An 18,175-nucleotide genomic window follows, 5' to 3' on the forward strand; every position below is an offset into this window, starting at 1 on the left:
ACGCGACATTTTGGTGGAATTGTCTCTCTTTTAATTTTCTTTTGAGAAGTCAATATCTCTCTACCTGCCAGCTGAAAGCTAAGCTTCGTGGATGGTTGTTGTCAGGGTTGGAAATATCTCATTAATGATCATTTTAAAAACTAATTTGAAATGAGCAGATTATATATATATATATATATATATTTATTATTTTAGTTTCTGTTAAATTTTCAGATAAATTTTTTTCGCAAATACCGATAACAATAAGGTAAATATGTTATCTGTGTATACAAGTGGATATACTAAAGGACAATTATCTCAAATAGATTTTTTTTTAAGTTTATGTCACAAAAATAGATTGTAAAAAATAAAATAACCAAAATAGATTTTTTTATTTTGAAAATTTTAATATTTTTTTTAGTTTTTAAAATTTGAAATCATACCCCCAAAACTTCACTCTTTAACTCTAAACCTTAAACCCTAAACCCTAAATCATAAATCATAAACCATAAATTTTAAATCCTAAACCCAAAAACACATCCCTTAATAAAACATTTTGGTCATTTTGATAACTGCGATCTATATTTGTGATAAAAACTTTTTTAGGTCTATCTTACGGAATTTCTCTATACTAAACCCTTTATACAAAATATAAGTGGATATACTTAGACTATCATATTTATATTTATACCCCAGATAAAGATTTATAACAAATATAATGTAACTATGTAAGTACATTTCAACGAATTTGATTTTATATTCTGATATACGATATTGCAGGATAGTTGTTTGATAAACAACGCACCGTCTGATCAAAAAGAAAAAAACGCGTACGGTCTGACCAAAAAGAAAAAGCGCGTACGGTACGGAGTGCCTCTAGTCTTCGGTTCTTCGTCCCCACCGTCATCGTCGACAAGTAGTTTTAGCCGCACCGCATTTTCTATTTTTATTCTGATACATATCTAAACCCAAATTTTCTAGATGGGATATATTGATCTCAGTTTCCTGTGTCATATATTTTATCGACTATATTATATATACCAAAATTCTAGGACTAATAAACATAATGGTAAAATGAAGAAAGAACTAAAATATGGATTACAAGAGTTTGGTGTCTAATGTGAAAATATTGTAAACTATGGGGACCGTTTTGTTTCAGAACGTGAGTTGCAAGCCTTTATCATTCTAGTTTTAATAGTTGATACTATTTGTACAGCACACATAAATCATTATCTTATAATTTATACTAGGTTAAAAGATGCGCCATCAACATAATGAATATTATATATAAATTATTTTAATGTATTATATTATAAAATAATAAATATTAAAATGTTAGGTCGTCATTGGCTTGTCTTTCTCCGGGACGATTCCAGATTCGAGCTCCGGTTCGATTGGGGATCGAGGTCCTTTCTGGAACCGAAGTGCGATCTGGTGGTGAGGATCGATCGTGGACCGTTGATCGCTCCTGGTTCGAGGTTCCGATTGGAAGGATTTGTTGTGTATGGGTTGTTCTGGTCGTCCTGTCAGTGCCCGTTGGTCCAACGGGTAAGGTTTCGGTTCTCGAGTTGGATCCGGTAGGGTCGACGTTGTCGATTCCTGATGGCTTGGTTCCGATAGTTTGATTGGGATCCATATTCGCGCTTAGAAAACTTAGATCGATTTCTTAACAAATATATTTTTCGTTTATCTTCCCCACAGTCGGCGCCAAAATCTACACTAAGAATTTGATAGTGATCGAGAGTTTAATCAAAGGAAGATAAATGATGTGGGCAACAATATCTTTAGGACACAGCGATATAATCAGTTTCCGGTAGACAAAAATGGACTTTTATTGATGAACAAGATCGAATACAATGAGTAAAGCAAGATCAAACGTTACAATGAGATCGCTAAGAGAAAAGATCTAAAGATGGATGAAAAACAAGGTCGAAGTATGGGGGTAGCTCTCTCTAGGGTTTTCAATGTGTCATTTTCTTATGTGTCGACCTCTTTCTTATAACGGGATGCTCTCGTGATGCTCGCAACCGTTCCGCGATCTCTGCAACCGTTCCGCGATCTCCGGATCTTCGAAGTCTCCATCTGGAGCTCGAGTGTTCGCTGTGGGATTTAACTCCTCGCGGTGCATTTACTTGATCGTGGCCCATTAACATATTGACCAAAATTGGGTCCAACAGATACGAAGTCTAATCAAAGATCAAGAGACGAAATCAAAGAAAGAGAAGCAATTGCGATCAACAACGAAAGAGCTAATCGAATCTCGGACATATTACCTTGAATGATAGTAAGTCGCGATTAAGAGATAGATTTTTCGAATTCGGAAACCAAGCAAGCGTGAGAAGGAGAAGAGAGCTCTGAGGTAGGTAGGGGGCGTTTTTATACTACTAGACAACACAGACTCTCTGAGCGGACAAGTAAGCCGATCAACAAGCCATAGCGAATAAAAGGTTGACACGTTAACTTTGTTCTCTTTTCCTTTTTTTTTGGGAAAAAAATATCTTCACCAACGGGTCTAATTATTTATCTCACACATAAAAAAATATCTTCACCAACGGACCTGGCCTATTAATAATATATAACCTTTCGGTTTCTCGTTTATTTAGACCCCAAATAAAAAGTGGTTTAGGTTTCAGCGCTTCGCTTGCCTCTCTGTTCATAATCCTGTCGAAGAGAGATAAGAGTTGCGTAATTCACTCTAAGATTTCGTCCAAAAGAAAGATATTTAGCGTAAAGGTAAGTTCGTTGAATTCGTTTTTTAATCGTTTTCTCTGTAATCTGCCATGTAAGTTTTTTTTTTTTTAAAATTTGAGCAGAATTTACCTTGTTTGTTTTTAAAAAGGTACCAGCTTTCCTCTCTTCATGAGCTGCATGCATGAGTAAAAAAATTCTAAACTGTTTCAGGGCATATCTTTATCTCAGACATGGCTCGGATCTTGTTCTGCATGTTTTTAAAAACTACCTTTTTAACTGTTTTTACTGCAGATTTTGGGTACTGATCTGTATGTGTAAAAACCTTTGACACTTTTAAAAATTGTTTCAATGCAGATCTTTTTGCATCAAAAACATGTCTGATGATTTGGTGAATCCGGTGATAAGCTTGAAGCTACTCATAGACAAAGAGAAAAACAAGGTTGTATATGCTGAATCTGGTGAAGATTTCGTCGACATACTCTTTAGTTTCTTGACATTGCCAATGGGAACACTCGTTAGATTGCTTGAGATGCATCAGAAGTCAAAGTCAGTCCCCATCGGCTGTTTCAACAATATCCACGCAAGTGTAGCGGGTATGGCGATGAAGCATTTCAGTTCCCAAGCTTCCAAACAGATGCTTCTCTACCCTGGGAGTTTGAATCGCGACAAATGCCAAAAGACCAAGCTGAGGATAGATGATACACAGGCTACTAAATGTTTCATGTGCCCTATGTTTGTGCGAAGCGGGGAATGTAGTAAAGGGTATAGCAATTTCAACACCTCGAGGTGTAGCTGTGGGAATTTGATGAGTGAAGTCATTCAGTTCCAAGGAGAAGGAGGCAGAGCAAGTGCAGGGCGGAATGGTGGAGGAGTGTTTGTGAGGAGTGCTTCATTCATCATCACTGATGATTTGAATGTGGAAGTTAACTCTGTTCTGTCTACACTTAAACTTCTTAAAGAGCTTGGCTACGCAGCAGATTGCCATAAGCTGGTTGAGATGATTCTTGACGTCAATCTCCAAGAGGCAATATATTATTCTACTTAAAAATACTTAATTTTGAATATTAAAAAAACGTTTTAAGTTCTTAACGCAGTTTCATCTGATTTTTTTAGGTAGCGACTTTGCTGGAGTGTTTGTTCACATCGGATACTCCATTGACGGATACATTTCTGAAAAAGAAAAGTTCATGCGGTCTTAAGAGGATGCTGAGTCCTCCCGCCTTGAGCGATGAAGAAAAAGAAGAAAGGGAATCAAAAGGTGATCAAACGATAACGCTGAATGCATATGTGAGGAACAAGGAAGGGAACATCATGTACGTTGAGTGTGGTGAAGATTTTGTTGATCTTCTTTTCACTTTTCTTGCAATGCCTCTAGAGTCTGTATGGGGAATATCTGGAAAGGGAATCATCCTTGGATGCGTTGGAAACTTGTGCAAAAGCTTCAAGGAGCTGAGTGCTGATGATTCCGCAAGAGAAGCTAAGTGTGTTATACCTCATTACTACAAGTGTGATCAGAAGCAGCTGCTGCTTGATGCTGTCACTACACATAAGCCACCAACTTACTACCGCTTTGTTTCCTTCTCTGCGAATCATTTTAGAGAGTACTGTTTGAGTGACAAGTCTGATAAGCGACTTGTGTATGCTTGGGATAAACTCTTGCCTGTGACTTGTATAGATCCCAAATCGGAAGGAAATAATCAGTCAAGTGGGTTTGTGAAGAAAGGGACAAAGTTCATGGTGACAGATGATCTCATCATTACTCCTTCCAACTCAGCCTCAGTCTTGGGAATGCTTAAAGATAAACAGATCAGCCTAGAGGATGTCGAATGTCGAGTTATCAGTATGAAACAAGAAGAGGTAAAATAAGCTTGTAGTCAAAGTTTTATTTTCTTTGATTTCAACAATACGTAGTTATACATTTATTCTCATTCATGTATATATAATACGCATTTGCAGGTGATCAAATTATTGAGAGCTTCACTAGTGACGTTTTCTGCCTTGAGCACCGGTCTTCTAGCTATGGAATCAGATTCAACAAGTGCTCCTGAAAGCCGATTCTATAAGAAGCCGAAGATTGAGACTTGAGAAGCAATGTTCAGTCCGAAACTTCTCTTGCTAAAGTTGATCGCTAGATAATCTTTTTATTTAGCATCTAACTGTTTCAGTTACTACAATATCAGTAGTTTTCTTGGACATCATCTACTTTTGTATGAACTTGTCATTTTGACTGCTTCTCTTTTATTCTTTTTTTATGAGACGTTGAAGTTTACGATATATGAAATTAATACCTTTAAGCTACAGAAACAACTCACTGTGGTTACGTAGTTGAGGGGGAAGCTCAAATGGTTGTTTTTGGTTTTACTTATTTGGCTCCTGGTTTTTGATTTTGATTTTGACAGAGCAGATTTAGTTAATGTCAGTATTTAAACTATAATTTAAGAAAAGAACTTAAATTGTGACAAGGCCAAAGAAAAGAAAGAAACTCAAGAAACTTGCATTAGAGATTCTGGCATATATTTATCGACACCTTAAAAAGCAGTAGTATAAAGTTAAAAGTCAAGGGGAAGCGCAAAAGGTTTGGCTTCTTTTTGTTGTTATTGCTTCCAAGTTAAATGGATCTTTGATGTTGATGACACTTAAATGTTTTTACTCATTCAATATAAGAATTTAAAACTCTCTTGAATAAAATTGGTCCATCGTTTTGACTCCACAATATTTTGCAGTCAGAGGAGAAAGCTCAAAGGTTGTTTTTGCGCTTATAGAGGGCTCTTTGGTATTAGTGAACAGTCTTAAATGTAATGCCGCTCGGGTCTGTTGTTATTCCTCAACCGCTTGAGCTTTAAATATAGGTGTTTTGTGATTAGGAGTGTCTTCCAAACTTCTTTCTTCTCTCTTGTTATCATCCCTTTTCATCTTTTTTTTTTTTTTTCTAAGCTGACCTAAATGGCTGATGAAATGTCAGAGGAACCAAAGTTTACTTTGAGGCTTATTGTTGATGAAGAGAAGAACAAGGTCGTTTTGGCCGAGGCCTGTAGGGATTTCATTGATGTTCTCTTCAGCCTAATGACACTGCCAATGGGCACCATTGCCGGATTGCTTAAGAAGCATAAAAAATCCGAGATTGGATGTTTGAGCAACCTCTATCAAAGCGTTGCGGACATGAGCATTGACAACTTCATGACTGGAGCTTGTAAGCAGATGTTGCTTAATCCAAGGAGCGTGAAGGAGGCCTACTGCAAAAGGCTTAAGCTCAACCTAAACCCAACTGATGACCACCTCAAGTACTTTAAGTGCCCTTCTTTCTCAAGCTGCAACATGTGCAGTGATTTTAGTGGCTCTGATTGTGCTTGCGGAAGGTTGATGATCGACGAAATCGAGTTGACTGAAGAAGAAGATGAGATACAGAATGATGTTGATGGAGTATTTGTAAGTGGCAGGTCTTCCTTCATCATCACCGATGATTTGAAAGTGTCTGTTGATTCTACTGGTCTTGTCTTGAAAACTCTCAACAGTCTAGGATGTTCTGATGTTAGTAACCTTGGGGAACAGCTTCTTGATATTGGTCTCAACGAGGTACCTTCTTTTTCTTTTTAATTAATTATTATATAGTATTTGAATTAGTAAAGAAAACATGTTTTGGCTTTGATTTCATAGACTTCTCTTGTTGTTGTTGCTAATTTATATATAGATGATGCATCTTCTTGAGTGTGTATTCTCCTCAAATACTCCGTTGACAGACGCTCTCTTGAAGAAGCAAAGTACACAAGACATGACAAACATGCACAAGCTGTCGACTAAAACAGAGGTATCAGAATCAGAATTTACTATCGATGCCATAGTGAGGAAACAGGACATGAAGATTCTATATGTCGAGTGTGGAGAAGACTTTGTTGATCTTCTTTTCAGTTTTCTCGCTGTCCCTCTTGAGTATGTATGCGATACGAGTTTGGGATGCATTGGAAACTTACGTAGAAGCTTCAAGGATTTGACTGTTGTTGATAAAGAAGGGAAAGAAGGGTCAGCTTCCAAATGTGTGATGCTACCTCATTACTACAAATTGCAGAAGCAGCTGTCTGGTATAACCTCTGAAGAAGCACCAGTTTACTACCGCTACAGGAATTCCAATCCACGCCAGCCTGACTACAGCTTGACTAAAGATTGTGATCGGACTCCGCTGTATCGGAAGGACAGAATAGTTCCGGTGACTGTGATTGATCCAAAGTCTCATGGCAGAGAACAGTCAGAGAATGGAAGTGGGTTTGTGAAGAGAGGAACAAGGTTTACAGTTTCAGATGATCTGATAATCACAACTAGGGGTTGCTTGAGCACGTCCATCTGCTTTCTGAAGAAGTATGAGATAAAGGCAGATGATGTGGATGTTCAAGTTATTAGAATCCGTGAAGCAGAGGTAGTAACATTTACTTCTTTCTCTAGTAAATACAGTTGATCCCCCTATATTTAACGAAAATGTATTTGTATTTTTTTTTTTTTAAATATTAGGTAATGAATGTGTTGAGAGCTTCTTTGGGGACAACCTCTGCTTTGAACACTGCACTATGGAACTTGATTGCTAAGAAGCCAAAGATGGAGACTTGAAGGAATCAACAATGTTTTGCTATTTTGTCGGTTGGAACATGTTCTTTAGACTATTTTGACTTTAGTTTTCAACTTGGCTTTCTCTTTAATTTTATGAAACTCGGGGCATTTTTTTTACGTAAATCATGAACCCTCTTCCTGGGCCAGAGGTTCTTCCTACTTACAAGTGGGAATAATATTTTAATTAAATAGGAAAATTAATCGGGGACAAATAAGAAACGAGGAACAAAATCGAAAAAGAAAAAACTGGATTGCCCTTTCGCCGCCGCGGTGATCCTCCGTTTGAGAAGAAGTTAAGTAGAGAGAGAGAGAGAGAGAGAGAGATCTCGGGACTTATCGGTGTAATGAACAGCTTTAACTCTTCTTCTTCTTCTTTTTTGTTTATTAGGGTTTGTTTGATTAATGTAAAGCGATATTGAATTTGGCAGGCGAGAGACAGAAGAATGCTTCAAATTCGACTAAGGAGGGATTCTCCCACAGAGTCTGGAAGCGGAGCGAAACCTTGTCCGGCGGAAACTGTGACGGTTGCCTGTCCCGACCACCTCGTCCTCGCCGATCTCCCTGTCGCGAAAGGGATCGGTTCCGTAACTCCCACCACCGTAATAAAGCCCGTCGGACGCCGGTCTCGCAGGCAGCTAGGAGAGAGGGTTCATTTCTGCGTCCGTTGCGATTTCCCCATTGCAATCTATGGCCGTCTGGTAAATTTATTTTAATACACTAAAAAAGGCTAAAAAGGGGCTTTTGTTTCTTCTATGTGGATGATTTGAACTTTGTTGTTTGTTTGTTTTGGTTTTTAAACAGAATCCTTGTGATCATGCCTTTTGCCTCGAATGTGCTCGTAGTGATTCCATCTGCTACCTGTATGTGTTATCCACTGAGATCTTTGTAGAGATTTCTTAGTCAATCTGAATTCTTGTTATCTCTTGTGTGAACAGATGTGATGAACGGATTCAAAAGATTCAGACTATCAAGATGATGGAAGGTATCTTCATCTGTGCTGCTCCTCACTGTCTCAGGTCTTTCCTCAAGAAGCCTGACTTTGAAGCCCATGTCCATGACCTCCACGCCACCCTCTTACAACTCGATGCTGCTAAAGACGATGGCAACGAGTCAGACGTTCAGAGCACAAAGCTCCAATCTTCTGCTTCTGAATCCACTTTGCGAGCTCCCTTGAGATCCCAGCAACAGCCTTTACTCCACAGGTCACCTTCCTTGTCAAAGCCACACTCTGGATTTGGCCAACTACAGAGTTACCCTGCAGAGACCGACAACTCTCGTCCTCCTGGATTTGAAACCGCTAGTCCTAAACCTGCAATCCGGTTCCCAGACTACCCTCCGCCTATCAATATGATGCAACCACCACCCAGCATGCCCATTCCCATGAATCAAAACCCGGGTTTGCCTCAGCAGTTTGGTTTTCCGCCTTATCCTACAACTGATGGCTCGTCTCAGCAATTCTACAGCGGTCCACCTTTTGAGACGGCAAGACCAGAAGGCAGCGGGTCAGACCAAGGTTCGGCGCTCGGGTATCAGCAACAGCAGCAGCCTTCGCCAATGATGAATCTGAGTTTCCAAGGATCTTATCCTCCTCAGTCTCAGTCTTCATGGAATCCCGGTATGGCACCGCCTCAGACAACTCAGCAGGTTAACAGGGGTCAAGGTTTCGGGTGGCAACAAGAGAACCGTGATGGCTTTGGGCAGGAGTAACTATAAGACTAGTTTCATCTCTCTCTTTTCTTTTTTCATGTAATGTTAAAAACTATTCGTTTGAAAGTTTCAAAAGTGCTTCTGTGACGCTATCATTTTTTGGTTCTGAGTTCTAACTTCGAGTAAACACCAATATTGAAAAACTTTTCCCGATAAATCAAACTGAGTTGAGCCCAACTAATATTCGAGTCGACACAAGTGAGATTAACAGGTACAAGTTCAAAAAACAATCTATATGTAAAATCAGCAAGTGTCTCTAGTGCTTCTTATCTTAGAACCAGAGTCTCTCTCTCTTGATCAGCGAGAATCCGAATTTGTGGTTTAAGGTTTTTGAATAACAAACCGGTCTTACTTTGCTTATTGGCTATGGTGAAGAAGTTGTCACAGTTGTAGGACCTATTAGGATTGTTTCTATTCTTCTTTAAGAGAGGTTTTGCCATTTTCTTTAAATACAGCCATCCTAGTAAACCATTATACACACATAACATGTAAATGTCCAATCATCTGCACATGTGTCATCATCTTTAAGAAAAAAGAGAGACAAAACAAAAGGTCCTGATCTAGTAAAAGCCGAGAAATTTGTCATTTTTTTTTTTTTTTTGGTATTGGCTTCAAGTAAAATAAATACTTACAGAACAAACAGTTCACAGACTCTCTTTTTTATTGGGTTTCCTTCACTATTCAGCAACACTTTCAATCTCAGCCAGAAATTATTACACATTTATAACTTGCATATAGTTTGTAATCTTCAAGGGCTAGTGGGTATAGTACTCTAGACTTTAGTATTCTGGTGATTAGTGTGGTTTCTTCTTTTCTATATTGTTTTCCCACTAACCTACTACTATAATGTGCAACTGGAGAGTGTGTATGGCTATGAAACATGTATTGTTTCAAATGGATTCTCCAATTATGAACCATAATGATACATAGCAATCTTTGCAAGACACCATTATTTCACATTATGAGACTGGGAGAAAACTGAGATCTCTAGAATTTTTTTCTCTCAAAAAGAAAAAAACTTTTTCCCCATGTTTTTTTATTAATTATTGCGATCCCCATTTAAATTTCAAAATGTAAAAAAAACTAATCATTGTCGTGATTTTCATGATTAATCAACAAATCATTATGACCGAACAAAGATAATATAATATATACTAACACATTATGTTAAACTAACGATCATGTAGAATCCCATTGTGTATGTTAATATAATTCATTGCAGATTATTTTTGCTATAGTGTTCTTTTTTGGGCCTTCTTTCATTTCCATGTAAGTTTACACTCTTCCTATATCCTTATAATTCATTTTAATTGCAAAAACAAAAGAAAAAGTTCCCTTTTTAAAATCATGATGTTAGAGCAAATCTGGTTAGTGAGAATACATAAAAGCCCAGATTAGTGGCATTGATTGCGTTGAGGTTAATGGCTGATGGGAATAATTGTTACGTTATTTGACGTTTGATAAAAGGTTCCCTGATATTATATTTGATGGCTTTCATGAATAAATTCCAGCGCGTTAAATAATGAAATACTGTACGTGGGACTCTTTTCCTCACATGAACGAGAATTTGTACATACACACGCTTCAACACATATGTGCTTGGTTTAGCATCGAACTCATCCTGTTGCCTGTTGGTCTGACATAACTTATTTTACGTCTAGTTTAAGTAACACTTTGAAAAATTATACGATTAATATTATTTATATACTCCATAACATATTCTATGACACACGATGAAACTGACAAAATAATACTTGCAGACTAAAAAAGAGAGAGACAAAACAACAGATGAGATTGATGGCGTGAGATTGCTTTTTCGCTTTTTTTCTGCTTTTTCGGTTGGAATCTTTGAAAATCCAATGCATATCTTTACTTATATTTGAGTATATATAATATATACTATTATTTTCTACCCGAGTTAGATATCTCACATCTCTATGACATATGTTATCTCATATCTCTATGGCCAAAACCCAAAACGTTAAATGGATGAAACAAGCGTGTGCTTTGGTAGCTGTAAATAAAGAGACGACATAAAAAAAAAGAAGAAAAAAAACAAAAGATCCAACCGTTTTTTTTTTTTTTTTTTTTGAACAAAAAAAAAGAAAAAAGAAAACGCGAGCTAATCTTTAATATCCATATATGATGTTACATTTGACGTGTATAAATGAATACATACCATACTTCCATGGACGAAACCATCAAAATACTATAGTAGCTCAAAAGAGTCGATAGGTAGATAGGTACTGTACGTTCTTTAGCTTAGCCGACAGATAGAAAGACAGTCTAGAAAACTCACTGATCACCCTTTGATATTTAATCACACCATTATACATTATTTTTTTAAAAGGTTCAGAATGCAAATGAACCTTCTTTTTCAACTAACAAGGATTTGCACAGATTTTATCTGACACCTGCAAAATCCAAAATTTCCAGGCCCATTGCAATTTCAATTCAATCTATTTATTTAATTTTTTTTTTTAAAAAAAAAGAAAAGAAAAAAAAGATTTAGTATAATACAAATAATTATATCTCTCGTCATCTCCTTTCTCTTTCAATGTCCGTTGATAACAGACGAATGCTTGAGACATAAACAACTCTTACAATCTCTCTAATCAATTAAGCAGACAGCGAACATCGTATGAGCAGAGAGTAAAAGAAGGAGGATCATTCATCGTCGTATTGTCTCATGAATCCCTCCAGCGACCAAGTTTCCGTCGCCGCAGAGGAACTAGCTCCGCCGTCTCAACCGCATCGCCTATCCACATCCTGCGATGCTCACCCAGACGAGCGCTTCTCCGGTTTCTGCCCTTCCTGTCTCTGCGAACGTCTCTCCGTCTTAGATCACAACGGCGCTCCGCCGCAGCCGTCGTCATCTTCCCGGAAACCACCCACCATCTCCACCGCAGCGTTGAAAGCTCTCTTCAAGCCCTCTAGTGGTAACAACAACGCCAGTGGGAACGGCCGGGTCCGAGGAGGTTTCTTCCCGGAGCTCCGGCGAAGCAAATCGTTTTCAGCAAAGAACAACGAGGGATTATCCGGAGGGTTAGAGCCGCAGCGTCGGTCTTGCGACGTCAGGCTTCGTGAAGAAAACAGAAACCTTTCCACGAAAGAAGAGGAGGCAGTGGTGGAAGTGACTGAAGAAGAAGAAGAAGAAGAAGAAAATGGAAGCCACTCGGAGATTGAGATTGTGAATGATTCGGGCGAAATTATAGAGGAAAAAAGCGACGAGATTGTGGAGGAGGAGAAGCCAATGAAGGAGTACATGGATCTGTATCCGCAGACAAAGAAGCCCTCCTTGGCCGGGAGCTTCTTTTCGGCGGCCTCTGTTTTCAGCAAGAAGCTCCAGAAATGGAGGCACAAGCAGAAGAAGGTTAAGAAGCCACGTGGCAGCCAAGTAGGACGCCCACAGTTGCCGGCTGAGAAGGCGACTAGAAGACAGCCAAGGGATACGCAGTCGGAGATCGCCGATTACGGATTCGGCCGGAGATCTAGCGACACTGACGCCGGAAGATTCTCCGTGGATATAGGTGTGGAGGATTCTCGCTACTCGTTAGACGAGCCAAGAGCGTCGTGGGATGGGCACTTGATCGGCAGGACGACGGCTAGGGTTCCTCCACCGCCGTCGATGCTATCAGTCGTGGAGAACGCGGCGCCAATGCATCCATCAGACATGCAGATTCCTGTTGCGTCGATTAATGGAGAATCCGACCCGATAATCATCATCCCAGGCGGATCGAGTCAAACCCGAGACTACTACACGGAAGCTCCGTCGAGGAGGCGGAAGAGCCTCGACAGATCCAATTCAATTAAAAAAGCAATGGAGATGGAGGAGGTCAAATCGCTGGTGTCGAATTCAAGGGTGTCTCCGGCAGAGTCATACTCCGTCGTGGAGAATCAGCATGGTGATAAGAAACCATCGAGACGATGGGGAAAATGGAGCATGTTAGGTTTTATCTACAGGAAAGGTGTTAGCAAGGACGAGGAAGATGATAGGTATAGCCGTTCCAACAGCACCGGAATGGTGGAGAGGTCATTGTCGGAATCATGGCCGGAGCTGAGGAACGAAGGAGGACCCAAGATGAGGAGGAGTAACAGCAATGTGAGCTGGAGGAGCTCCGGGGGAGGATCTTCGAGGAATAATAAGAGTTGGAGGAATTCTTCTAAGGATGGTGACAACGGAATGTTGAGGTTTTATTTGACACCGAGTTGGAGAAATGGCGGCGGTGGTGGCGGGTGGGAGAAGACTGCGGCCAGGGCAAATAGTCACGGCCACTCTATAGCCAGGAGAGTCATGAGGCTCTATTGACCAGCAAATTATCTCTCTTAATTTTTATTTTTTAAGTATTTGAGCTTATATGTATTCTGAGTTCTAAACCGATGATTCCTATTCCAGAATAAGCCTTTGGGAACCACCCACAGAAATTAAGCTGCTGCTTCATTAGTATCTTTATTTTTATTTTTTTTGGTCAAAAATTAGTATCTTTATTTAATCTGTTAAATCATGTGCAGGTTCCTTCAATACTTGCATCTGAATCTCAAAGCGACTAATCACTAATAGAAAGTAAAAAACAAAAGCAAATGGAATCAGAGAAAATCAGGTCTGACAAGACAAATCTACTAATATAGTTTCATTACAAAACCAATGCTATGCATATGTTCTTTGGTACTGACAAATAAACATGACTGACTGTTCGAAAACAAATAAATATTACTTACTGTAAATTAAGTTATAAAGAAAAATGTGCATAGATATAACCTTAGAGAGCATGGCCTTTGGCTTTCTTGTAAGTGTAGGATTTGGCAATCCAAAGGTAGACGAAGAAATTCAAGAAACTCAAAACAGCCAATAACCAATAGTAGTAATCAAGATGACCTCTGTTCAGGTTATCTGCTATCCATCCCGCTCTTCCGCCCGTCGTCGTCACTTTAGTAACCACCGTCACCAGCAGTGTGCTTAGATAGTTCCCTAGCGCCACCGTCGTCAGCGCCAATGCCGAGCAAAGACTCCTCATCGCATCAGGTGCTTGGTCGTAGAAGAACTCCAGCTGCCCTATAAACGTGAACACCTCAGCGCAACCTACGAAAAAATACTGCGGAACTTGCCAGAATATCGACATTGGAACCTCTTTCGCATCGTAGAGATCGTGAGTTCGCACGTATCTTAACCTCGCCACCTCTAGGATTCCGGCAGAGACCATTGAGAAAATAGAGATTAAAAGTCCGATTCCTATACGTTGAAGCTGTGTGAAGCCACGTTCATGACCGGTGAACTTCCTGGCGAGGGGAACGATGAGCTGGTCATAGACAGGTGTCCAGAAGAGGACACTGAGAATGTCGAATAAGGCGAGTGATGCGGAAGGGATAGTGAAGTTAGGTCCCATGCTTTGGTCCATAGTGTTGCCTTGAAGCACGAACACTGTGCTCATTTGGCTATAAACAGCAGCAAAGACTATCCCTGAGGCCCAAACCGGCAAGAGACTGATCAGTGCTTTGAGCTCTTCCACTTGCGTCACTGTACATAGCTTCCATCCCGATTTGGCTGCTTCTTTGTTCTCATCAGTCTCTGTCTCTACTGCTGCTTTGTCAAAGAATCTGCAAAAAATAGTTAAAATCATCAAACCAAAAAGTTTAAAACCAACAAAACTACAGCTCGGACTTACGTTAGTTTAGGGGTGTGTTCGAGCTTGCGGCTTCCTTGGATACTGCTTTCAGCGTCGTGTATCTCGTAGAGAAGAGCTGCATCTTCAGGGACTCTCACTTTTGATTTTCTGAAAGAAGCAACGATGACTTGAAGCATTCTTGTGATAGGGCTTCCTCCTGGTTTCTGAAGCCTATAGAATTTGCTTCCCGCGAAGAACAATAGGACGGCGACCGCCATGGCGACAGTGGGAACTCCGAAACCCCAGCCCCAACCAACATTCATCTGAATCCAAACGAGGACAGAGGAAGCGAACATCGCACCAACGTTGATCACAAAGTAGAACCAGTTGAAGAAAGAGCTCTTTGACTCTTTCTCCTCTTCGTCTGTGTCGTCAAACTGATCAGCACCAAAGGAGGAAACACATGGCTTGATCCCTCCTGTCCCGAGTGCTATCAAGTAGAGCGCTACGAACGTGATCGCGATTTGAAACTCGGTTGCGTGGCAGTTTTCACCGTGGCAGGTTGGTGTTAGACCAGGAACCGAAGCTGATAACGTCAATAGCGTCATTCCCTGTTTTCAATCTTTCACGTTCAAAAAAACAAATATAAATATGATTTGTTGTAATAGAAGAAGATGAAAACTAACGCAAATGTAGATGACGACGAAGGAAGCGATGGTCCAGTAACGACCGAGGTAAGCATCGGCGAGAAAAGCACCGATCAAAGGAGTGGCGTAACATGTTCCCGACCAGTTTGTGACACTGTTGGAAGCTGCTACGTTTCCCATACTGAGATGTTTCTCTATATAGTTCACCAGGTTTGTGCTCATTCCATAGTAAGCCAATCTTTCACAACACTCAGTCACTGCCAGTTTCATAAAATCAAAACTCAGAAAGAAACCGGTTTGGTTAATTTTATTTAACCAACAAAAAGGCATTACCGAGAATGAATCTGCAAGCTTTCCAGGTTCCTGTTTTATTCTTGTTGGCTGGTTTCTTGTGAATGTCAAGAGTTCCATCTTGTGTATATTCACTATCCATGATCTCCTTATTATATATGTATATTTTTCAGCCTGTGCAAAGCAAACAAGATCGGGTTTCTATAAATTATAATAAAGGAGAATCAAGAACAACACAAACAAATGTCAGAATCTAGAGAGGCGTTACGATTTAATTGGTATGAGAAATATAACAAAAAGAATCCATATCACACTCTTCAACAGGCAAAGGAAAGAGATGACTTTTTTCTCAAGTTAATTCTGCTGCTAAGCAAAAACACACAAACGACTGAAGAGCCTAATCCAGAACGAAATCTGAGATATTTGTGGATCTGAGACTGTTTAAAGCGCACACTCTCTCTCAGGATTTGCTCGACTACGTACTAATTCAACGTTTTCAGACGGACATGCACTCAGATCGAGAATCTAACATTTTTTAAACTAATTAAATCCCCCCCCGAACAATGCAAATCACGACACAAAACAGAAACAGATAGTCAAGATAATTTAACAAACCAACGGAGAAAAACATTAATTAATCGTTCCGTACGTACCTTCTTATTCCCCCGTACGACGGTGGCTCGCTGTGCCGGACTACGCGTTCGCTTTGAGGAAGATGTTTTTTTTGGGGCTAGAGCGTTTTGCTTTGCACCCATATATGTATTTATAGCACACTGAATATTCAGAATACTGAACAGAATCTGGTTTGGTCTTTTTGCCAAATACGTCCCTTTATTTATTGTTTTTTAGAATTTGACTACTCTCTTTGATCCCCATCTTTCCGGTTAATTGCGTATTTGAATAACTTTTAGTTTTGTTTAACATGTTAGAAAAAGCTTATTTTTAGCTTAACCCAAAAGAGCGTGACCGTGTATGTATATTTAAACAGGGATATCAAAAATCATAACAACATTAACTGATTAAAAAAACAATGAAATTATATGAAAATAAATCCATAAATTAAAATATTAATATAATCATAGTAATGGATTCTTTGTGTCCAGATCCATAGAATTGTTACATGGTGCAAATATATCACTGGTTAAGAAATGTGTAGCAGATTTAGAAGAAGAAAAATATTTATTAGACTTTCTTTTGTTCTAAAACTTATATCATATCTTTTTATTAGGTAAAGATGATTCGTCAAGAGAGAAAAACAAAAAAAACAAAAACCCGAACTCGATCAATTAGGTGTTGAGTCTGTTGACAACAAAGAAAAATATCAAAAGAGGCTTAACAAACATTACACACAAGAAAAGTGTTAATATTGCACTTATTTGAAATTAATATATGAATTTTCTGTTGTCTCCTCAAAGATTGATTGATGCTATATCCGTAGTGATATTTAGCCGCTTGCTTGATGGTATATGATACAGGTTGTTCTGTCCACTGAAAGAACTAAGACGTCGACGTTGCCATCACAATAAATCTAACATCAGAGGTCATTTCGCAAACATCCAGATCGAGTCTTACTCATGTATTTACTGCGTGCCATCAATTTATGACCAATGCATGTTGTATTCTTAGGTCAAACAACGTAAAAGGAAAGAATATGAAATGATATTGACCGTATGTGGAAGGATTTGTGTCTAAGTACACTTGTAAATTGGTGTAGTAATAAGCCAATATTCTTTTGTATTTTCTTATCTTTTTTTTTTGGTTCAAGACGTATGCTAGCCTCGGTCTAGTTTGTATATTTTTTTTCTAATCAATGCGGATGACGTTTATTAGTTGTGTTTCTCGTTTAGTGAAAGAATCTTTGGGGCTTACTGTATTGTTAAAGAATTCATATGTTGATCAATACATACAAATGGGTTTTAACTATGGGATTTGAAATTCAGTGTCTGCAATCTGTCATATTAGCTAACAAATTGGAAAAAGTATCTAATCTGTTTATATTTTTTCTAAAATTAAATACTCAAACCGTATCTCAAGTTCTTAACACGTGAGAAAGAAGCCTGGAACATCCAAACTAAAACACGAAAACATTTCGATACATTTTAACTTTATATATTAACATAGGCCTATACTTTAAGAGTTCTCGATTTTATTACTTAGCCCACGAACTTTTACCCACAAAGAAAATTCACTGTCGCACTCAAATATAGATCGATTACTTCTAATTCCTGACCAAATGAATTGCTTCGGCTATTGCTTCCCGACAAATATAATCATTTACGTAAGACGCTATCCTCCAGTAATATTTCTTGAAAGGTATTTGTCAACCATTTTATAATATTTTATCAGATAAATGATGATTTTAGACTGTAGTTTCCTTTATTTTTTATTTTTTATTAACTGAAACTTCAAATATAAATTATTTCATGTTATACACGTTTGTCAATAGATCTTAAAATAAATTTTCTTTTTGTGAATTGTTATGGTGGTTATCAGTCTCACTTGGACAACTTCTTTGTTTTTAATCAGAACGTTAAACGTAATCCTACATAAATCATTTGAAGTGCTTCTCATTTGTTATCTGAGTATAAAAAGAGTCACTGGTGATTTTGTTTATTATAAATTAGATAATCATTACAATTTAAATATGATTATAGTACTTTC

The 18,175-nt window shown here is 38.7% G+C and overlaps 5 protein-coding genes across 5 annotated transcripts; 4 read left to right on the plus strand and 1 right to left on the minus strand.

The window, feature by feature from the left end:
• The first annotated feature begins 2,596 nt into the window (after positions 1 to 2,596).
• LOC106316720 lies at positions 2,597 to 4,933 on the plus strand. The gene is made up of 4 exons (XM_013754599.1): positions 2,597 to 2,712; positions 3,025 to 3,694; positions 3,784 to 4,527; positions 4,627 to 4,933. The coding sequence occupies exons 2-4, from the start codon at positions 3,044 to 3,046 to the stop codon at positions 4,753 to 4,755; spliced, it is 1,524 nt and encodes a 507-aa protein (XP_013610053.1). The 5' UTR covers positions 2,597 to 2,712; positions 3,025 to 3,043; the 3' UTR covers positions 4,756 to 4,933.
• A 680-nt stretch (positions 4,934 to 5,613) lies between these two features.
• LOC106317651 lies at positions 5,614 to 7,285 on the plus strand. The gene is made up of 3 exons (XM_013755438.1): positions 5,614 to 6,243; positions 6,359 to 7,078; positions 7,171 to 7,285. The coding sequence occupies exons 1-3, from the start codon at positions 5,614 to 5,616 to the stop codon at positions 7,264 to 7,266; spliced, it is 1,446 nt and encodes a 481-aa protein (XP_013610892.1). The 3' UTR covers positions 7,267 to 7,285.
• Positions 7,286 to 7,471: 186 nt separating this feature from the next.
• On the plus strand, positions 7,472 to 9,089 carry LOC106313203 (E3 ubiquitin-protein ligase Hakai). Its single transcript, XM_013750958.1, has 4 exons — positions 7,472 to 7,607; positions 7,695 to 7,964; positions 8,068 to 8,126; positions 8,202 to 9,089. The coding sequence occupies exons 2-4, from the start codon at positions 7,710 to 7,712 to the stop codon at positions 8,971 to 8,973; spliced, it is 1,086 nt and encodes a 361-aa protein (XP_013606412.1). The 5' UTR covers positions 7,472 to 7,607; positions 7,695 to 7,709; the 3' UTR covers positions 8,974 to 9,089.
• A 2,402-nt stretch (positions 9,090 to 11,491) lies between these two features.
• LOC106313522 (UPF0503 protein At3g09070, chloroplastic) lies at positions 11,492 to 13,422 on the plus strand. Its single transcript, XM_013751346.1, has one exon. It carries the CDS (start codon positions 11,663 to 11,665, stop codon positions 13,280 to 13,282), a length of 1,620 nt encoding a protein of 539 aa, XP_013606800.1. The 5' UTR covers positions 11,492 to 11,662; the 3' UTR covers positions 13,283 to 13,422.
• A 109-nt stretch (positions 13,423 to 13,531) lies between these two features.
• On the minus strand, positions 13,532 to 16,263 carry LOC106315885 (protein NRT1/ PTR FAMILY 8.2). Its single transcript, XM_013753719.1, has 5 exons — positions 16,168 to 16,263; positions 15,557 to 15,688; positions 15,263 to 15,480; positions 14,637 to 15,187; positions 13,532 to 14,568 (listed from the first exon to the last, which is right to left on the minus strand). Exons 2-5 carry the CDS (start codon positions 15,654 to 15,656, stop codon positions 13,734 to 13,736), a joined length of 1,704 nt encoding a protein of 567 aa, XP_013609173.1. The 5' UTR covers positions 15,657 to 15,688; positions 16,168 to 16,263; the 3' UTR covers positions 13,532 to 13,733.
• Between the last annotated feature and the right edge of the window lie 1,912 nt (positions 16,264 to 18,175).

This window comes from Brassica oleracea, chromosome C9, assembly GCF_000695525.1.
Source record: "Brassica oleracea var. oleracea cultivar TO1000 chromosome C9, BOL, whole genome shotgun sequence".
NCBI classification, from domain to species: domain Eukaryota; kingdom Viridiplantae; phylum Streptophyta; class Magnoliopsida; order Brassicales; family Brassicaceae; genus Brassica; species Brassica oleracea.

Excerpts from the sequence above, each read along its gene's own strand:
- LOC106313203 (XM_013750958.1), top strand. The coding sequence starts at position 7,710 with ATGCTTCAAATTCGACTAAGGAGGGATTCTCCCACAGAGTCTGGAAGC. Across the intron at positions 7,965-8,067 it reads TTGCAATCTATGGCCGTCTG|AATCCTTGTGATCATGCCTT; the intron begins GTAAATTTATTT and ends GTTTTTAAACAG. Across the intron at positions 8,127-8,201 it reads AGTGATTCCATCTGCTACCT|ATGTGATGAACGGATTCAAA; the intron begins GTATGTGTTATC and ends TTGTGTGAACAG.
- LOC106315885 (XM_013753719.1), bottom strand. The coding sequence starts at position 15,656 with ATGGATAGTGAATATACACAAGATGGAACTCTTGACATTCACAAGAAA. Across the intron at positions 15,188-15,262 it reads TCGTCGTCATCTACATTTGC|GGAATGACGCTATTGACGTT; the intron begins GTTAGTTTTCAT and ends GATTGAAAACAG. Across the intron at positions 14,569-14,636 it reads GAACACACCCCTAAACTAAC|ATTCTTTGACAAAGCAGCAG; the intron begins GTAAGTCCGAGC and ends TATTTTTTGCAG.
- LOC106317651 (XM_013755438.1), top strand. The coding sequence starts at position 5,614 with ATGGCTGATGAAATGTCAGAGGAACCAAAGTTTACTTTGAGGCTTATT. Across the intron at positions 6,244-6,358 it reads TTGATATTGGTCTCAACGAG|ATGATGCATCTTCTTGAGTG; the intron begins GTACCTTCTTTT and ends ATTTATATATAG. Across the intron at positions 7,079-7,170 it reads TTAGAATCCGTGAAGCAGAG|GTAATGAATGTGTTGAGAGC; the intron begins GTAGTAACATTT and ends TTTAAATATTAG.
- LOC106316720 (XM_013754599.1), top strand. The coding sequence starts at position 3,044 with ATGTCTGATGATTTGGTGAATCCGGTGATAAGCTTGAAGCTACTCATA. Across the intron at positions 3,695-3,783 it reads TTGACGTCAATCTCCAAGAG|GTAGCGACTTTGCTGGAGTG; the intron begins GCAATATATTAT and ends TGATTTTTTTAG. Across the intron at positions 4,528-4,626 it reads TCAGTATGAAACAAGAAGAG|GTGATCAAATTATTGAGAGC; the intron begins GTAAAATAAGCT and ends ACGCATTTGCAG.
- LOC106313522 (XM_013751346.1), top strand. The coding sequence starts at position 11,663 with ATGAATCCCTCCAGCGACCAAGTTTCCGTCGCCGCAGAGGAACTAGCT.